The sequence below is a fragment of the Numenius arquata genome, chromosome 11 (assembly GCF_964106895.1).
Source record: "Numenius arquata chromosome 11, bNumArq3.hap1.1, whole genome shotgun sequence".
Lineage (NCBI taxonomy): Eukaryota > Metazoa > Chordata > Aves > Charadriiformes > Scolopacidae > Numenius > Numenius arquata.
The window spans coordinates 8,531,285-8,549,901 of NC_133586.1; the positions used below are offsets into that span (position 1 = coordinate 8,531,285).

General features: G+C 45.7%; 1 protein-coding gene across 6 annotated transcripts in view; it reads right to left on the reverse strand.

The window, feature by feature from the left end:
- The window catches only part of NTRK3 (neurotrophic receptor tyrosine kinase 3), a 216,316-nt gene that overhangs the window by 127,237 nt on the left and 70,462 nt on the right, over nucleotides 1-18,617 (reverse strand). For 5 of the 6 annotated variants that reach the window (XM_074156761.1, XM_074156758.1, XM_074156756.1 and 2 more), the window contains 3 exons: nucleotides 17,282-17,305; nucleotides 16,328-16,398; nucleotides 14,421-14,523 (listed from right to left, as the gene is read on the reverse strand). In XM_074156761.1, coding sequence (XP_074012862.1) covers nucleotides 14,421-14,523; nucleotides 16,328-16,398; nucleotides 17,282-17,305 — 198 coding nt within the window. The remainder of the gene's footprint in view (nucleotides 1-14,420; nucleotides 14,524-16,327; nucleotides 16,399-17,281; nucleotides 17,306-18,617) is intronic. The other variant, XM_074156760.1, reaches the window with a different exon arrangement.

Genomic DNA, 18,617 nt, shown 5'->3' on the forward strand with positions numbered 1-18,617 from the left:
AAACTTCTTTATCAAGGCAAAAATCCTTCAGTAGGAAGTCTCAAGGACTGCAACAACCATGGGTCACACATCTCCCATAGCTACTGTGCTGCCTAGACCAATAAAAGGAATCAAGATTCAACCACCCAACTTTCCGTCTCCCACACTGCTAACCAAAATGGGAAACGCTTGCTGCTCCCCCTCCAGCCTCCTCCTGCCTTCCCGATTCACACCCCAAAAAAAGACACAAGCACTGCCTTCCCTCCTTCTCCACCGCTCAAGCAACACCAGCACTCTTAGGAAATCATTAGTACAAATTCCAGCCAAGATTATTTATCCTTAAAGAGCCTGCCTGACAGCAAATCTCCCTCCAGCCGCTCCTGGGCTCCGCAGATCGGTGCAGATAAATAGGCACCTACCAACAGCTACTAACAACTTCATAAAGCATCTCCCTGCCTTTATTCCTCTGCAATGCCTGCACGTACGCTCGTGCTCCGTACACACAAAGCACTCGGAGAGAGGAATTTCCACCTTCCCTACCTGCTTTAGTAAGGGTGACACGAAGCATCAGGCTGTCAAATAAGCGCCTGGGCTGCTGTATCGCCTCTCCCTCATCCTTCCACATTGCAGTTGGAAGATGAGAAGAAATGCCAAACTTCACAATGCCTTTGCACATCGTAAAGTGCCACGCTGTCCAAAACATGTTGTAGACAGTGATGGTGCAAGGGCTATAAAGTTTTCAGAAGACACGAGAGCTCAGAGGTCCTGATGCATGCGGGGCTCTGTACGTACACGCCAGCTTAGCACTGACATCTGAAAGTAAAACAGTTGGAGATGGCTCCTGGGAAAAGCTCTCAAGTGCTGGATTCAAGATTGAAGGTTCTCCACTAAGAATGGAGGATGTTAAAGAACCTGTAAGTTATCATGAATTTGCACAAAAGCCTGATGGTTTTGAGAACCACATATGGGTAAAAAAAATCTAAAGGTAAAGCCTGATCCAGGGAAACTGTATAGATTTTTGCCACTGGTTGGAAATCAGGATTTGTCCTCAGGGCACAGTTTCAGGAGCACACTGCCTCCCTGCCTGCACCCAGGAGGGTTCCGAAAGGCGGGTTGCTGCCCCGTGGGTCATCAAAGCAACCAGGAACTTGAACTAAGGTACCTTTTGCAAAAAGAGAGCTTACACAGCTTTCTGCAAACCGTGTAGTAGGAGATAAAAAAATACCAGCTTTTGTCTCATCCAAATCATAAAATTCAAAAAAAAAGAAAAAAAAAAAGAAAAAAGAGAGGCAGGCATCTGGCAGGCATTCAAAAGCCCAGTAGCATGTGTTAGTAAAAGACTCAATCAACAAAATTTAATAGCACCTCTCCTCTTTTAACAAAAAAGCAGAACCTCATTCCTTTCTGGCAGATTAACATAAAGTCTGCCCATATGACTGGCCCCAAAACCACCATCTGAAACCTTGACAAAACTCTGGCAGGAGCAAACCCAAGTGAGACACCCTTTGCTGAAGCATCCCTACACCACTACAGATTTTAGCTTGTCTGGTGAAATGCACTTAAGAGGAAGCAACTTTTTTTTTGGTATGACCTGATCACAGCGAGTTCAGCAGAACCGAAATCAATGCCTTTACCGATACATATCACAAGGTAGAAAGGTGCCCTGCTTTACCCTTACAGCTTCAGTTTTAATATGGCAGGGTAGAATACATGTGCTTTGCTGATGAGGGTTTTGGCACATGCTGACATCCTATTAACTCCGATATCATGTTAATAGACAGTAGCAGCCAAGAAGCATTACTTGAAATCTTTAAGCAGAGAGAATAAGCCCAAATCACTCCTAAATACACCAGCAGCATAATAAACTTAGAAGAGAAACATAGTGAAGACCATATGTTTTGTTATTAAGAACTAAATAACAATATAAAGAAGGGGAGAAAAATCTAAAATCCAGCTGCCTTGCAGTAACAGAGTGGAAGGGGATTTCTGCAAACACCAGAAGTGAAATCAGGCTGTATCTAATTTCAGTTTTTATCATGATACTTTAGATCAAGAGAGACTGAGAGCAAGTCAGAGATAGAAGAATTAATAATCTTTAAATAAAAAAATAAAATAATAGAAAAAAAAAAGAGAGAAAGAAAATGAAATAGTGGTCAAAACAGCTAAGCAAAGTTATACTGGAAAATTGAGCCATATTTCCTCACTCGGTCCCACACACCAAGGGGACAGACCTGCAGCAGTCTATAAGCAGGATTCTCAGTAAAAGCACTCAGCAACCCAAAATGAATGAAGTCTCATTACCAGATGCTGCTACCAATTTAATTCTGAGCAAGGAAATTTGTCAAGACAACAGACATACTTTAAATCTGTAAAGACATTTTCCTTTATATACACATATACGCACACAACTTGCATTTGTTGTCCCAGCTGATGTGCAGAAGAAATTAATAAGATTAACTTTAAATTTATAGGAAAAAAATCAAATGAAATATTAAGAAAAAAAAATATTTAAGAGCCTAAATGATAGCAGGATCGAGGGGATGAAGCAGTTGGTCTATAAAAACAAATCACACTGAACTACCTTCAATGCCTTATTTTTCCCTGATTGAATTACAAAATTAGTCAATGAAGGCTGTAATATATTCGGGCTTAGTAAAATATTTGATAGTGTCTCAGAAAAAACTTCCTTGAAAAATTAATTCAAACTGGCTTGGATATGAGCACTGTCATAGAATAGTATTAATAATAACAGTAAATTTGATTCATGTGGCTCTTCCCCGCTAGTGCCGGTCTGGGTGGCACAAATACGGCAAAGCCTTAAGCCGGAGAGGCTCACCACGGGGACCGGTGTTAAGGCTGGGTTTATCTAACATCTTTATTAATTACTTGGAAGTGAAAGAAACCCAGTGAATTAGCTAAGCTTTCGATACGTATCTGCTTAGGGTGCCAGGTGGGACTGTAGTAATTTCTGAAAGCCACCACTGATAGGGTGCCTCAATGACTGAGCAGAGCTGGTTCCTTCTCACCAGCTCTGCTATCTTCTGGTAAAGTCAAGCGGCACCGAAGGCACGAAGTCACACAGGCAGTGTGTCCCTTAGTCAGCAAGCACAGGCAGAAGTAAGAAAAACAGGATGCAAACTTCAAAAAACATTAAAGAAAAACTGGTTTTGGAGATAAATCACTAATTTAGTGGGAGGCAGAAACCTGAAAAGCAGTTAATGTCCAAATGGGCTGGTGGGGACAGCAGGCTGCAAACAGGTTATGAGCCCGTGAGGGAGCAGGACTGTGCCCTGCACAGGGAGGAGATGTCCCCAGCGAGTACGAGGGGACCAAACCTGGCGTAACCCCCAAGGAACCTCCCGCATGCTGAGGAAACTCAACCAAGGGCAACAACAAAAATACTATGATGATGCTGGAAGGACTGAGCTGGGATGAAAGAGGATTTGCATTCGTGCCCTTGTTTATCCTGCAGGAAGAGCCAGCTGCAATGACCCCGGGGACACCAGCAATGCTGAAGCCAGGGGGATGGCGTGTAAAAGCATGTAACAAATTAAATAAACGGAGACCAAGTAGTTCTCTGGCAGCAAACTTCCTTGCCCCTGGGTCCAGCCCCAAAGCACCTTTGGTGACCAGCACAGAGACCCTGCACGTCACACGTCCTCCTTCCAGCTCTCAGCAGCCGGTTCCCCGGCGTTGCACCCCACCGGTAGAAGGGGTGCCTGCCCTACCCCTCTGCACCAGAGCCCCTCACCGGCTACTCAGCCCTGCTGCAGCACCCCACTGCTGTGTGCACAAGGATGAGCATGGGAAAGCACCCAAAAACCCAAATGAAAAAGAAGTCAGAGAAATCAATTAAGAAATCAATAAGAATAAACATTGATCCTAGACCATTGTTACCTCAAAATTATGGGTTTTTTTCTTTCCTTTTAACAATACCAGACATCTCTCCTTCCGAAAAAAATATGTCATAGCTTAATAGGTAAGACCATGCTAATAATTACCCCCAACATCAATCAGAAAAAGAGCACATAGTTGTTAGGAGCACTTTGGAGGACAACATGCTTTACTTATTTGCACAGACCGTGCACCTGCTGATTGTGGGAAACTCCATCTCTGTTTTCCTCTTCTCAAAACTGGAGGCCAGTAGAAGCGTCATAGGCCCTGGTCCAGACCCCAGAACATCCCTGGATGCCATGAGAGGATACCAAGGGGCTCCTGAGCAAGAGGCAAGCAGACCCGGCCAGCAGCTCCTGCAGAGCCCCGCAGCCTGGGAGGAGGAGAGGCAGAAATCAGCCCATCAGGACGGGGATGCATGGTGAGAAACATGTCTCAGCCCAAGGGCAGCAGCGGCTTTACCTGCCTCCCTGAGTGCCAGCTCCACTTAGCGTAATGATTATTAAGCCCTGTCAGCAGATATGAAACCAACGCACGCAGCTCCACAGGCGAGCGCTTCGAAAGCCGCCGAGACGCCCCTGCTCACAGGTTTTCATTATCCATCTGGAAAATTGCGGATGTCACAAGAGCTTTTAGAGCACCAAGATGAAATCGTCTTGTCAGCAACAAAAGGGCTAGTTCTCCCCTTCCCCGAGCCCAGCAGCTGTGTCTCTGTGCCACAGGCTTCTGTGCGAGCGACCAACTTTGCATCAGGACACCGATGCTGCCAGCGCCAGGGAGCCACACCAGCACGCTGCCCTCCCCGGAGCTACTGCAGCACCGTCATCTCAGTCCTCAAATCTTACTCCAAAGGAAAACCAGGGTGAAGGAAAATAGTATTTTTCTCTTCACACTTATTCACAGCCTCTTGTCTGACTCTTGACTGCGTTAGGCTGGGAAGAACTTGCAGTTTGCTGCGAAGGATGAAGCACACCCTGGGACAGAGAAAAGATGGAGATGCAGGTTCCTTGGCACCAGCTCCCCTGTAGCTGGGTTCAGGTGGAACAAGAAGCAAGTCTAAAAGGTGTTAATCCAAAATTCAAGCAGATCCATCCATTTTCTCTGCCATAATTGTAAGTTCTTTCACCCTCTTCAGCTTTTGAAGTTACTGCACTGCTTTGGCTTGGGTGGCATCAAAGGCAGATGTGGAAAAATCACCTTGCCAGAGGCCATGCTTCTCAATGGGGCTCTGATCAAAAATGGCTTTTTCCTTTTCTGCAGGGAAAACCCCTCACTGGTCACAAAGTGAGGTCTTCCAGCAAGATCAGAAGCTTTCCAGCAGAGCCAGAAAATCACTCCAACACCAGGTTGCGTAGGATGCTGGGCTGCAGTTTCAGGGTCTTGATGTGAAACCGTCCCTTCCAGAAGAGGCTGGTAACTCCTGCAGATGCCAAGCTGAGGTAAAGTAAATTAATGAAGAAATACTTTTCTGCAGCTAGCAGGTTCTGGCAGATACAGGGAGCAAAGTGGTTTTGAGACACAGGAGATGGCCATGAGCACCATCCCCATGCTCTTCTCACACCACAAGGCTGAGAGGGGACCTCTGGCCTTGAGTATGGAGCAGAGCATGTTGAAGGCGATGACTGGGCTGGAGTGAGTTTTCATGGGTGCACCGAGCATCATTCCCAGCATGTACCTGGTCCACTTGGTGCCTCTCAATGCACCCTGATGGCAGCAGTATCTCATACACAGAGCCCAAAGGGAGACCTGTGGCCAGTTTATGTAGCCACAGGCAATTAAATCTCCTGGGTCCCTGTCCTGAACCACAGGCCAGGTTCAGGGTAACAGAGAATCCCATCCCCTATTCTCATTCACCAGCCAGGGCTATGGAACCAACTGAAGACGACTATCCCAAATAGAAACTGAATTATAACCCTGCCCCTCAGACACAAAAATCCAAAATTGATTTATTCCTACAGTGCACAAAATACTACCCAACTGCCTTGTGTACAGGTATTATCTTCTGGTCCATTGATTTTTAATAGCATAGTTGTAGATAGAAATGAGATGCCTGAGCATCACATGGGGTTCTGCACTGCTCCCACCTTTATCAACAGACACTAAACACTGGTGCTGATGATGGAGTTTTCTTGGGGCTGTCCAGGATACAGGCAGGCTTGTTATTGCACCACAAGAAATAGAAATTGGAGATGGAACAAGACCATTAGACCATCAGATGCTCCAGTGCTCTCTACAATTTGCTTCCTCAGTGCTTTCACCAGCCGAAGCTTGAACAGCCCAAGTGACTGTCCCTATCCATTCCCTTATTCTGCTGTCTCCAAATTTCTAGAAGCTCCTTCAAGCACGTTCAGTCCAGGTTCAAAACCAAGCAGCACCATTGTCTTCCTTTTCTGCATTTGCCATCATGGTTCCCAAATGCTTCTCTTGCCAATCCTGCTGTTTAAATCAGTTACCCCATCCATTCATCAAAAGTGAAGCTCTCCTCCTCCAGGGTTTAAGGACAGAATGCCAGATCTCAGCATCCCTGGCTAAACCCCACACAAACAAGAATGCTACAGCAATCATGAGGAGAAAGAGGTGATGAACTCACCAGGGACATCCTCCAAGAGGGCGATTTATCAGCATTAACAGTAGCAAAATCTTTTTCAAAGAATAATTGGACAACTTTGGTATAGACAAACTACAACTAAAATATTAATTAAAGCCCTTTGCTTCTTCCCACATTGCCCTGCACCTTATTAAAGCCACATCAAAGTTGACACTTAGCTGTCTGGTTGTTGGTTGCCTTCAGAGAGGCAAAGGACAGTGCACAGGACACAAGGCTTATGGAGATGATATCTCTTCATCGGATTAATTACATTGGTTTAAAAAAAAATTAATGCCTGTCCTGCTGCTCTATGTGGCACCTGTTATGGACATAAACAAAATTATTCTGGCTCTGTGTTGTCAATCCAGCATCTTTCACTAAAGCAAAGCGATGTGAAGACAGACAGACAGACACCATCAGACCAAACAGCAGACACAGGCTGGAGCCAGAGGCAAGGAGGGGGCAGATAGAAGCATCACAGTTGTGGAGAGAGAAGTCCCCTGAGGATTAGTACCTTCTGCATAGTCCTTGGGAGAGGCTGCTCAGGTGACTGAGCCTGGACAATTTCACAGCTGTGGAAGTGATGCATGCAAGCAGCCAGATGAGGAATTGGGGCAACTCAGTTGCTCCTGAATGGCAGGTGGATGAAGGACATCTTCCTGGACCCTGTGGTGCAGAGGAAGCAACCATGGCTCATTCTCACCCTCTCCCTTCTGAGGGTTGTGCCCACCACATAAGCAAAAGCAGAAGCCAGCATGGTGCCACAAGCAGAGTTCCAAGTGCTGCCACTTGTGAATGCTTTGCTGGGGGAAAAGCCAAAGCACTGAGCCTGGAATGGGGATGGTTTTAAAAAAAAAAAAAATTAAAAAAAATTAAATCTCAGCATCTTTCCACCGCCTTGGCTGGGAGCTCACATCACACCAAATCACAAGTAAGATGAGGGTCACTCACGCAGCTTTTGACACCACAAGGTGAGAACCACTTGTGAAAATCAGCAGTGAGACACCTGCTAACGCAGAACTGACCTGGACAAATGCTGACGGTGCCCAGGGGCTCCTGGGCTCCAGCACCTGGCTGATGAGGGGAGCAAATGCGTGCACCCACAAGCAAGGGAGGTCACGCATGGGGAGGAAGAGCCTGCAGGAAAGGTGGCGTGAAGGAGGCCTTGGGCTTCTCAGGTCACCTGAAAACTACTGATCTGACTTTTTTTTTTTTTTTTAACTGCTTTTAGTAGTTGCCTAAAATAGACACCTTGGTTTTGTAAAAGCAAGTGGAATAGATAATGGCTGGTCAGCACACTTTACATTTCCTTTATAAATAGCCTATTAATACTTCTGAGAGTGAGAAAATGTTTTATTTCTAGATCTAAATAAATCCTGATCTTCTGCTAACCATTTCTCCTGCAGGGTCATTTGATGCATCTCTCCGGTACCCCTGGAAGCATCTCTCAAAGCCAAGGGTGGCTCCTTCAGGCAGCAACAAGTGACAGCACCACCCATCTTTCAAAGCCTTCACCGGACTAACATATGTTGGGGCTGAAGAACAAGGGGTGTGAGCATTAACTGCTGGTGTGAGAGCGGATCTACCTTCATGTAGAGGAGACACAGAAGTGGGTGACTTGTCACAGCACCCCAGGGGAGAGGTGGGATCTCTCGAAGGTTTGCCAAGGAGCCCAGGGCTGCACAGCAGCTTCCCCTTGCTGCCACTGCACCAGGTACAGACTCCATGCACAGCAGAAGGTGAAGCACTTATCAGTTCTAAGAGCTTTATCACCTTGAAGGCACTAAATAAATAAATAAATAGCACAGCTTGCACTTCAGCTGAGTATAAACAGGCATTTATAGAAAGAAGCCCCAGTGAAACCACATGCCCTTTCAATTCACTTCCCAGGCAAATAAAACCAAGTAATATTAAGCACGAGAAGTATATCAAGGGGTTTTTCAAACAAACAGAAGCATACCAAACAAGGAAAAGCCCCAACCACCGGAAGACCCACAAAATCACTCTGCCTGCACATTTTAGGGGACTCAGCCCCTCGGCACCGCTGTTCTCTGCGCATCACACACCCAGGCTCAAAGAAAGCAACAGCAATCAATTCCCATTTCTAGTTCGTTAGTATGGCTCGCCATACGTTCCTGAGCCACTGTGGGCAGCCGTGGCTTTTAATGTATGGCTGTTTCTCTCCCGTCGCCGTGCCAGGCTGGCTGATATTACTTTGCTCTCTCTTTCTTCCTGCTCCTGCTACATGGCAGGCTCCCAGGAGGATGAAATGAAAGGGGCCTGATCACAGATTTCTCCTGAGCGACTAACCCTTAAGGTGCAGGTTCTCCAAGCTGCAGAGTAGTTTTTCATTCCTATACAGCTGCAAACAAATAATCAGGGAAAGAACAACCAGTGCATGATTATAGCCAGACTTGGCCAAGGCAACTTGGGTCAGAAGTAAGCCTCATCTGAAAGGTAGGTCATGGCTTTTTTATATTTTTTTTTTTTCCTCCTCTTTAAAGCTGCAGCAATAATCGCATGATGGTGGAAAGCAAAAAAAAAAAAAAAAAAAAAAAGCACCACAAACCACCAAACAAAAACCAAAAATCAATAAAAGCAAAAAGCCAGGCACCCAAGATATCTTTGCAGGAGCTGGCTCTCTTGAATCAGAACCCTGGAATTGTTCTGCAGTCGACTCAGCGGACAGTTACCATCTGTTTATGGAAAAAAATGTTAATAACCCCCAATCATAATCAAATAGGGAACCACTTTACTTTAAGTACCTATTAACTAATGCTAAATTACAATGGAACAGCTCTGCAAGTACTTCTGACATCCACATGCACATCAGCAGTGCCAGCACTTTGATCAGGGCTATTAGAACAAACACCAAACGAACTGATAGCAATGTGATTCCTCAAACGTTACAGAAAGCGTGGGCTGTATTTATTTACTGTTTTTTCATTTCTCCCCCACCTCCTTGTTGTTTCTGCCTATTCAGAAAGAAAATATGTATATGCCTGTGTATAGACGTACACACCACCCACCACAGCAGACCCCGTGAAAGCCTAGTCCTCTGTGTTTTGTTATTCTGTCCGAAGCTGAGCTTCCGTATGGATCCTCCGATGGCCAGAAAGGCTCGAGGCATTTCCATCAGTGGGGCATCACCCAAGCGGTCATCCTCTATTTAGCCTCGCTATTTCCATGATGCCTGTGAAGGTATCTCTAAGTCCTTCCCCCCTCTCCTCTGGACGGCAGATTCAAAAGCTGCTGCAGAGAGAAGGCAAACCAGGCAGGCAGAGCTGTACACACAGGCTTGCACGAATGCAGAGAGGCAGCACCATCACACACCTTATATCTTTAGGAAATCAGATTAAAAAGCAATCGACTCTTTGCCAACTGTAACCAAGTCTGAACCATTAGCTGACACTGTCTCCACCCGAGGAAGAAAACCTCATTTGGAGAATGCAAGTAGTTTTTAATCTCGGAGCCTGGAAGATAGTTCTTCTCAGCAAAACAAGCGCTCTTGTCTCTGGATTTTCTCTAGCATCTTTCCCCTGTATCTCTGCAAACTCATTATCTTTAATTTTTTTTTTTTTTTTTTTTAAAGTTGTGCAACACCAGGAATATATCACAAAAATATGCATGAGCACACATTCTTTATCCCTAGGTACTTGCAAATGTAACAGAAAATAAGCAAAAGGAGCATATATTTTAGTCCATCAACCTGAGCATTTACAAGGCCTCCATCGCTGTGCCATCCGAACAGTTTGTTAGCCCCAGGATTTTACTGTGCCATTATTATTGTTTTATGAAATTTCATTTTTGTTAGTCCCAGGACTTACATGTGGTTTTTTTATTATATTATAAAATTTCATTTCCTGTCATCTGCTGGGATTAAACTTTGATGGGAAGACAGGGGTTTAACAAGGCTTGTGGTGACAAGCCTGACCCCAGAAGGTGAGGTGTAAAACCCTCCACCTCCGGCAGGCGGTCAGGGAATGCACGACACCAACCCCAGAGATAGAGCAAGCGATGACTGAGCGTGGGATGCTGGCCTCCTTACTCCCATGCTGTCTATCTCACCTGTAAAACCCATTCCCCTGGGACACGGCAGTAAACCAAAGGGGCCTGACTCCCAATTTCTTGCTTTGTAAGATCCTATTCTTCTTCCCACACTAATAATACAAGGCTTAGAAAGCATCTCAGCTCCACCTCTGCATATATTGCCCTTAAACAAACAGTTGCAGCCCATGTCTGCGACTTCAATGCTTCTCAGTTTTTGCATTCACTTTTCCCAGCGGTTTCCCCTCCGCTGCCTCCATGTTGCCCATGTAATACCACCTTTCACAAAAAGGCACTTTGTTTGCCGTTTTCCTGCCACCTCCACCAGCCCAGCTGTGGTGATCCCCCAGCAAACCCCCCCAGCTGCTTCAGCCCACCCTTATTCCCCACCCCCAGCTATGGGAGCCAAAGTCGACAGGCAGCGAGAAAGGGGATCTGACCCCTGCAATCCCATGTTAACGAATGCCCTCTCCGGAGGGAGCAGGGGAAGGCGAGGGGGATGGCAGGGAGCCAGCCTCTGCAAGCTCAGCTGAGGGACGCCGAGGAGCCGGGAGCACAGCGCGTCAGAGCCCCCTTCACAAGGAGCTTTTGTTGATGCCACCGCTCCAACCCATCGTCAGCGTCCTTGGCAGCGCAGGCTTTTCCACCCCTTGGCTGTTGGCTGTATCAGTAGCCGGGTCGTAGCCAGAGTGGTGGCTCTGCCAGGACTCTCATGCAATGCTCCGAGCATGTGCTACCAAGCCAGAAGAGGACAAATGTGGACACACCATCCTCTTGTAGTCCTCCCCCAGCCATGTGCCCCGACACACAGTGACTTTCTTTTCACCAAAGGCAGCTGGCATGTTGGACATCCCAGTCCATTAGTTGGACATTTGCAGTCCATTAGTTCACTTTTAAGAGTGGTGGGCAACCCAGCAGGCTGGCCCAGGGGGACTTTCCAGCCCAACGTGTTCTAGGAGATAAACCATCTGCTTAACACTAGGAGACACAGAAGGAAAAAGATGCGCTCAGAGAGATTCATGAGGTGCTTTGGGTAGCATGTCCAACATGAGCACACAGTGTTCTGCATCCGTGACAAAAACAACAGGAAAAACCTGCTCCTGCAGGCCTGCCAAGCTGGGATCTCAACAACAAGTGGCAACATATCAGCTGGCGACAAACAGCTCTCCTGATTCACAGAATGATGCACTTTCCCATAAAGGCTCAGGGTTTGGATTATTTTTTTTTTTTTAGTAAATGGTAACATGATGGGTGCTGTACAGGATGGCTCCTGCCCAAGAATTAACTGATAATGAGAGACCCAAAGGAAAGTGCCAGCTAAGGAGATTTGGAGGTGGTCACCAGCTGCACTGTCCCATACAGGGTGTCAGAATAAGGTAGGACCTGTTTGTGAGCCCCTGGAAAAGCCGCTCAAGACCAATTAGTAAAGTGATTTAATGATTTGGACAAGGGCATCACCTCATGAGCAGAAAACCTCAAGGGAGGAGGAAAGGAAGAGCAGCCCATTAGTGGAGTGAAAGACGAGACACTGGGGAAAGAGACCCCAAGCACAAACACAAGCTTCAAAGTATCAGTGCCAGATTGGGACCAACTGCAACAACTCAGATGAGATGCTAAAGCAATCAAAGGAGAGAGTAATGCTCTGGACCCATGGACCTGCAGAGCAGCATGGAAGGAGATTTTAGAAACTGCGTTTTGTAAAGCGTGCAGGGGACTGTGACATTCCTTGAGGGGGTGAGAAATACATCAGCTAGAGCTGCCAAGGCAGGCCATAGCCAGGGTACCACCATCCAAGACACTGCAGGTGAATGGAAGAGTTGCCTCTGTGTTGTGGATTTAAGTGGTGATGTTTGGTAGCCAGGCTGGTGCAAAGAAGGGAGACAGAGGCTAAAGATGCAAAGTCTGATGGCATGGCTGTTGACAATGGTGCTATAGCTAAAGAAAAAAGCATAGGCAGAAGAAACACTCTGGAGAAGCAGGAGGCCTAGAGCAGGTAACATCATGTGCTAGGGAAGACTGTCCACAGGGCAGGAGGATCTGCAGCCTCCAGTGGGGAGCAAAGCTGAGGCAGTATGTGTAGGCTGCCCACAGTCATGCCTATGACACTTGTGACTCTTTAAAGAGCTATCTCTCTGGTTTTAAAGATGTATTTAATTTTTGTCAAATCCATCTCTCCTAGCAATGTCACCAATAAAACTTTTAGAAACTCTACGGGGCTGTGGTTCCATATCAGAGCTGGAACAATTACAACGTGATGAGGAAGAAAGCAGGCTTTTCTGGCTAAACATTTTTGCCTTCCAAAAACTGCACACACAAGGGCCCATCACAACACCCCTCTGGTTTCTGGGAATGCAGAATATCCACTAACACACTTACCCAAACACCTCTGAACACATACACACATCTTTTCACCAAGGCTGGTTACTCACATAGGGTTCACTCCTCTTTGATTCTTCCATTAGGGTCAGAAGTTACTTTTCCTTTTTATATTTCTATCTCTAAACCCTATCAGTGGCAAATGCCCAAGCACTTCCAAAGTGTCCTGACACATCCCTCCAGCAGGCACGTAACATCATCCCAGTTTTACAGATGGGGAAATTAAAGCAGAGACAGAGGTTAAGACAGATAATTGCCTACGGACACTAAGTGAGTCAGTAGAAAAGCTGGGAATTGATCCCAGGAACCATGTCTTCCATTCCACTACTCCACCCACCAGTCAGTACACCCTACCAGATGGTTCTTATCATTGGACATATGGACTAAATATTGCTAAGTTGGTGTAGAATATTTGCTATTTAATTAAGTGTCCTGTCTTCCATCTCCATAGGATGCATAGGGGACACTCCAGCCAGAATCTCATCTGGACCAACTCAGAAAATGTCTCTGTAAAGCAAACAAAGCTAGGCAAGCACAAAAAATGTTCCCAAACCTATCAACCTGCCCTGCAATGCACATCCCAGCAAGGCCAGGAAATAGGCTGAAACTCAGGAGCCTTGGAAGAAGCTCATGTTTGTCAAAGTCTGGCTTCAAATGATGTATGAGCCACCAATTAGGCTGGGAACTACTTTGTCATGTGAAGGCTCTTCCTCCAGCCTTCACTGGGCACCACCAACGCTGCCCAACTGGAGATACCAGCAGAGTCACAATAAGCAGATGGCACAGAGTCATCTACTTTCTTCTGGCATTAGCTCTATCACATCACAGCGCTGGTGTTGGTAGGACAGAGAGACCAGTTCTGCCTGGCAAACATTAGACGCCTTCTCACTTTCCAATCACTACCAAGGACACTTGAAATAGCTCCTGAAGTGGTTATTCGTGATGCAGAGGAGGAAACCTTCCAACAGAGAGGCAGCAGAAAGAGACTTTCCACATCACTGAAAGACAGGTCAGCAATTCCTTTCCCGGCACGGACCTTACAAACTTACAGCAGCGTCTCGGTCCCCATTCACAGACAGGCACAGAACGGGTGCACCTGCCTTTCCAACAGAACCCAAACCAGTTTCACATCCTTCTGTTCCCCTTCCCACCCTGTGCTCTGCACCCAGTGTGACGCAAGGGGAAACCCAGGCATCATCAGGTATGCCAAAAAGATTTCATCCAAGAACATGCTGTCCTGAGTGCAACTGCATGACTCAAAGCTCTTGTGGGCAACCTGTTGATGCAGTTATGTACTGATAAGGAAAACACATGCATACTTCTGCCCAGAAGAAGCCCATGCAAGTAAGAACCACCAGCATATACATCTCCATTACTTTCTCAACAAACAGCAGAGGGTTGGACAACATTCTCTTTGGAAAGCTTTGCACCAATATTGACAATGTAGGAATAAAACCACAACACCTTTCCACGTGTGCTATAAGAGCCGGGCAATCCTGGAAGGTGCCTCCTGATAGAGAAAAGCGACTGCACGTACCTTTCATCCCAAACTTGGACCGCCGGCCATACTTGTTGATCATAATAAAGAGGACGACCAAGAGGACACAAGCAAAAGCTGCCAGCCCAACTGCTATGGAAACCTGAAAGGAAAAAACCTGAGTCAAGATGGAGAATTTTAGGAGTCTAGATTGGACATGCAGCACCTTCTTGCCCATTTAACCTTTCTGCAGGCTCATATGATCTGCTGCAGCCCTGCGGATATCAGCTGTGGAGGAAAAATACAAGCTAAAGCAAAGGGGTCTGACACAGCTTGGAAGCATCACAGGCTGTTTGCAGGACTGGGAGGTTTGGGATCTCCCTTGTCAGCAATGCCGTTCTGGCATCAGTTTTCCCCAGCCTCTCACTCCATACCTCCATACCTCTGCACAGAAGGAGGACCTCTGGTCCAATGTCTGGGTTCTCCCTTCACTGCACCATATCATGAGCTTCCATTTGTGACATCAACATTTGTGCCATGATGTCACAACACGAGCTATACTAACCTCAGCTGGAAATGCACAGGAGCAGCAGAAAATTCCTTACAAAGAGCAACTCTGTCTCCATCCCAACATCCTTCAGGACAAAGAATGAGGGCAAATAACACACCACAAAAAAAAAAAAAAAAAAGAAAAACCAGAAGAAATTAAGTAGAACTGGTGGGTTTTTTTTTCCCCAAATAACATCTGGTTTTCCTAAAGCCTCTAATGGTTCCCTATTTATTGTAATTTTTAGTAGTAAACATTTATACTATTATACTACAGCAGTGTCCAAAGTCCTTCACTGGAACTGTACTTCCACTGTGTCAGTATACAAGGAAAGAAAACCTTGCCCTAAAGGCTTTACAATCCCAAGCTTATTTTAATATTTATGAATATTTATTCCTTCAAGTCTTTGCTCAAGATACTTTTATTGCATTGATGTAAACAACAATTTCTTTGGCATTTGTCCAATTGTTCTCCTGTACTGGGTCTTGTGATGCATTTAGTCTTCACTTCCTTTTACAAAACTCTATTCTGCTGCAATAGAAAATACATCATTTAGCCAAGAAAAAGTAATTTCATTTTGCAACCCTTTTCCCTGACCTTGATACATTAGCTACGATATTTTTAAATTTTTTATTTTACCATGCTTTATTTTCATCCCCCAGTTCGTTTTCTGTTCTTTATATTTAATAATCAGTGCACGTTATTACTCCTATCTCACTGTTCAAAGCTTTCACTTCAGTTATAGGAGATTTTCAGCTGGATGAGAACTGAAACCAAGGTGGACTGAGTTTTGTTCATTCTGTTAACACCTGGTGTGTTTCAAGCTCTTAAAATCTTTCACAGAATTAGAGCAATTGTGTAACATGTTAATTTTTTTCCCAGTACTTATACACACTTTTTTTTCCTTTTTCTACCTGGATTCTGCAGAAGAAAGACAATGTCGAGATCTGATAAGCCATAGGATTTCTTTCTTTTTTCATTTTTGGCATGCCCTGCAGGGCAGGAGAGAGGGCAAACTGGCATTGACAGAATTGAACCAAGCTAAATCTGAGTCCCTCACAGGGCTAAATTTAACAGCTCAATAATAGTCTGAAACACACAATTGCCTGATTGTTTGTTCTCTGGGTGCTACTTTTTTAGATTGAGAATTTCTGACCCTGCCAGCAGCGACTTCACAGGATGCCTTATTTTCAAAGGACTCCCTAGTTCCACACTGCAGACCCAAGAAGATCAGATAGTTCGTGTCAGGATTTTATTTGCCTGACACAAGCCACAAAATCCTTCTGATTGTTGTCTTGAGTCATAAAAGAAGAGATTTTCCTTGCAAATGTCATAAAACAGCGCAGGAATGTAAATGTTGAGTCACCAATAACAAGAAATGCATGCAAAATGGTTTTGTACAGAAGAGGCCAGGACTCACCCCAAAAGTGTCCTCCTCCGGTTTGTGGGTCACAGTGATTGGTGGGGTGGGACTCACTTCATAATCACCAACTGAAACCAAAACACCAAAGACAGAAGATTGATCATGGCTCTGGCTCCCATGGGACTCCTAAGGCACCAGCACATCCCAATGGCAGTGCCCAACCTAACGAGATCCAGTTCACCCCTAACAGAGGCTGCAGCTTTCTATTTCAAATAGCACCCAAATCAACCATTATAGAGTTCCCTATGCATATCAGCAGAGAAAACACAGACCAGGACCACACTGATGCGACTCCAACCTTACAAAGGAGAAACATTTGGGTGCCTGGTGTCCTAGTGTGGGTGGCCTCCATCCCTGAGCCATCTCCTAGAGTTTTCAGAAGTCTACTGGGCTAAGTAGGGTTAAAACACAAGACTGACTCCAGTAGAACTCAATCCAAAGAAACACTGACTTGAATTTTTTTTTTTTTTTTGGAGGGGTGAGGGAGAAAGAATTTGTTGAGGAAACACTACAGTAGTCAAGTCCTGTGTCTCATCCCAGTCCATGCTGGACTGCATGTTGTGCATGGGTCGTGAGACACAAATGCTTGGGGACTGGCCAGCCTGCATCTAGTTAAGACCCCTTCCGCTACACCACAACCAATCCGTTACACTTTCAGTGATATTTATCTCCAGCTCTGCCATTTAAGACCTCAAGGACTGTAATTTCCACTACAGGATCTTCTTCAGGATGTCACTAGAGGGAAATGAGCAGCTCCTTGGATCTACAGATTGCCCAGCTGATCAAGAGATCCTCAACCATCTTGTTCATGCATGAGGACACATGGGTTTTGTGCAGCCTCCACCAGCTTGCTTCCTGATTTTTCCTCCAGGAGCACATAGGTCACAGGGGGGCAGAGAGAAGCACAAAAATGAAGCACCCGCAGTATGCAAAGGGAAAGGAGACACTTACTTGAGACAAAGTTATCCGTACTTTCTGTGGAAAGGACAAAGAGAGAAGCAACACAGTTAGCAGCATAGCAAAGGGAGAACGGTCTCATTCCCAACCCACCTCAGACATACTCCACCGCCCCAAAGAGCCCAGAAAATCAAAACGTTTCATATTTTGTCCTGTCTGGGCAAGTGTCACTGGGAATTGCTACACACGTGCCAGCAGGACATGCTGGAGGTCAGGATGAAGAGCACAGGGCTGAAACAGGAGGGAAGGGATGCTACTGCCAATCCAGAGAACAATTAGCAGCACCCTGTACCGAGGCTTTTGAATGGTCATTAAAAGGCCCTGCTTTCAGCAGGCAAGCGAAGTTCAACAGACACACGGACTCAGCAGGATGGAGGTGGAGGGGAGAGGAGATTTTGCCCAGGCAGAAAGTCCTACGTTGATAAGGACTATCTCCCAGGAAGGACAGTCCACCTTGGGGCAGGGGGTCAGAGACCTCCTCTCAGCTCCCTCAATAGCTTCTTATGAGTGGCTCAGTAGGCTAACAGCACCTGAACTGGATGTGGAGGCTGTAGCTGTCCTAGAGCTGCCTGTTGCTCAAGAGATAGCTGCACCAGTCCCTGCTGTCAGCCACTTGACTGCTCCACTCTATTCAGTAAAGCTCCTTCAGCTCTGAAGGCGCCGAGGCCCCAGACAATGAGGTCTAAAGCTCTCGGTGACACTCAGTTTACATAGCATGAGAACAGCGTCAGCTTTCAATTCACTCGCCCATGTAAGAAACTGAGCCCGATATTAACTGGAGTTTACACAGCTTTGCTGGCAGAGGGCTCCTGGAAGGACACCAAAACGTTCATGCTGAAGTATGGGTGAGGTTTGGATGGGAAGTGTAAAACAACCCCCAGGTGACAAACACGGCTTTCCAAACCAGGGGAAAAAACCTGAAAAAATATTTTTGTTTCAAGTCAAGCAGAAGAGTAACTTTCCTTGGCTTTTTCTAGCAAGAGGGAAAAAAAAAAAAAAAGAGAGGAAGAAATATTTCATTTGGAGACTTTTTTTTTCCCCCCTATTAAAGCAGACAGAGTCTAGTCATAAAACTCTTGCTGCTTCTACATTTTTCCCTTTCCATTTTTCTCTGCTGGACTAAGCAAATTCAACAGAAACCCACAAAAAGTTTTTCCCACTAAACCTTATTTTTCAAAGCATAAAACGTAGCCAAGAAATTTCAGCCAACTTGAGTTCTATGAGAAGTTTCCAAAGAACTGAACACTCATGAAGGGGGGATGTAGGTAAATTAACCTTTGTGGATCAAATAAGGAGATGGTAGCCTATGGTAGAGATGCCAATGACAACA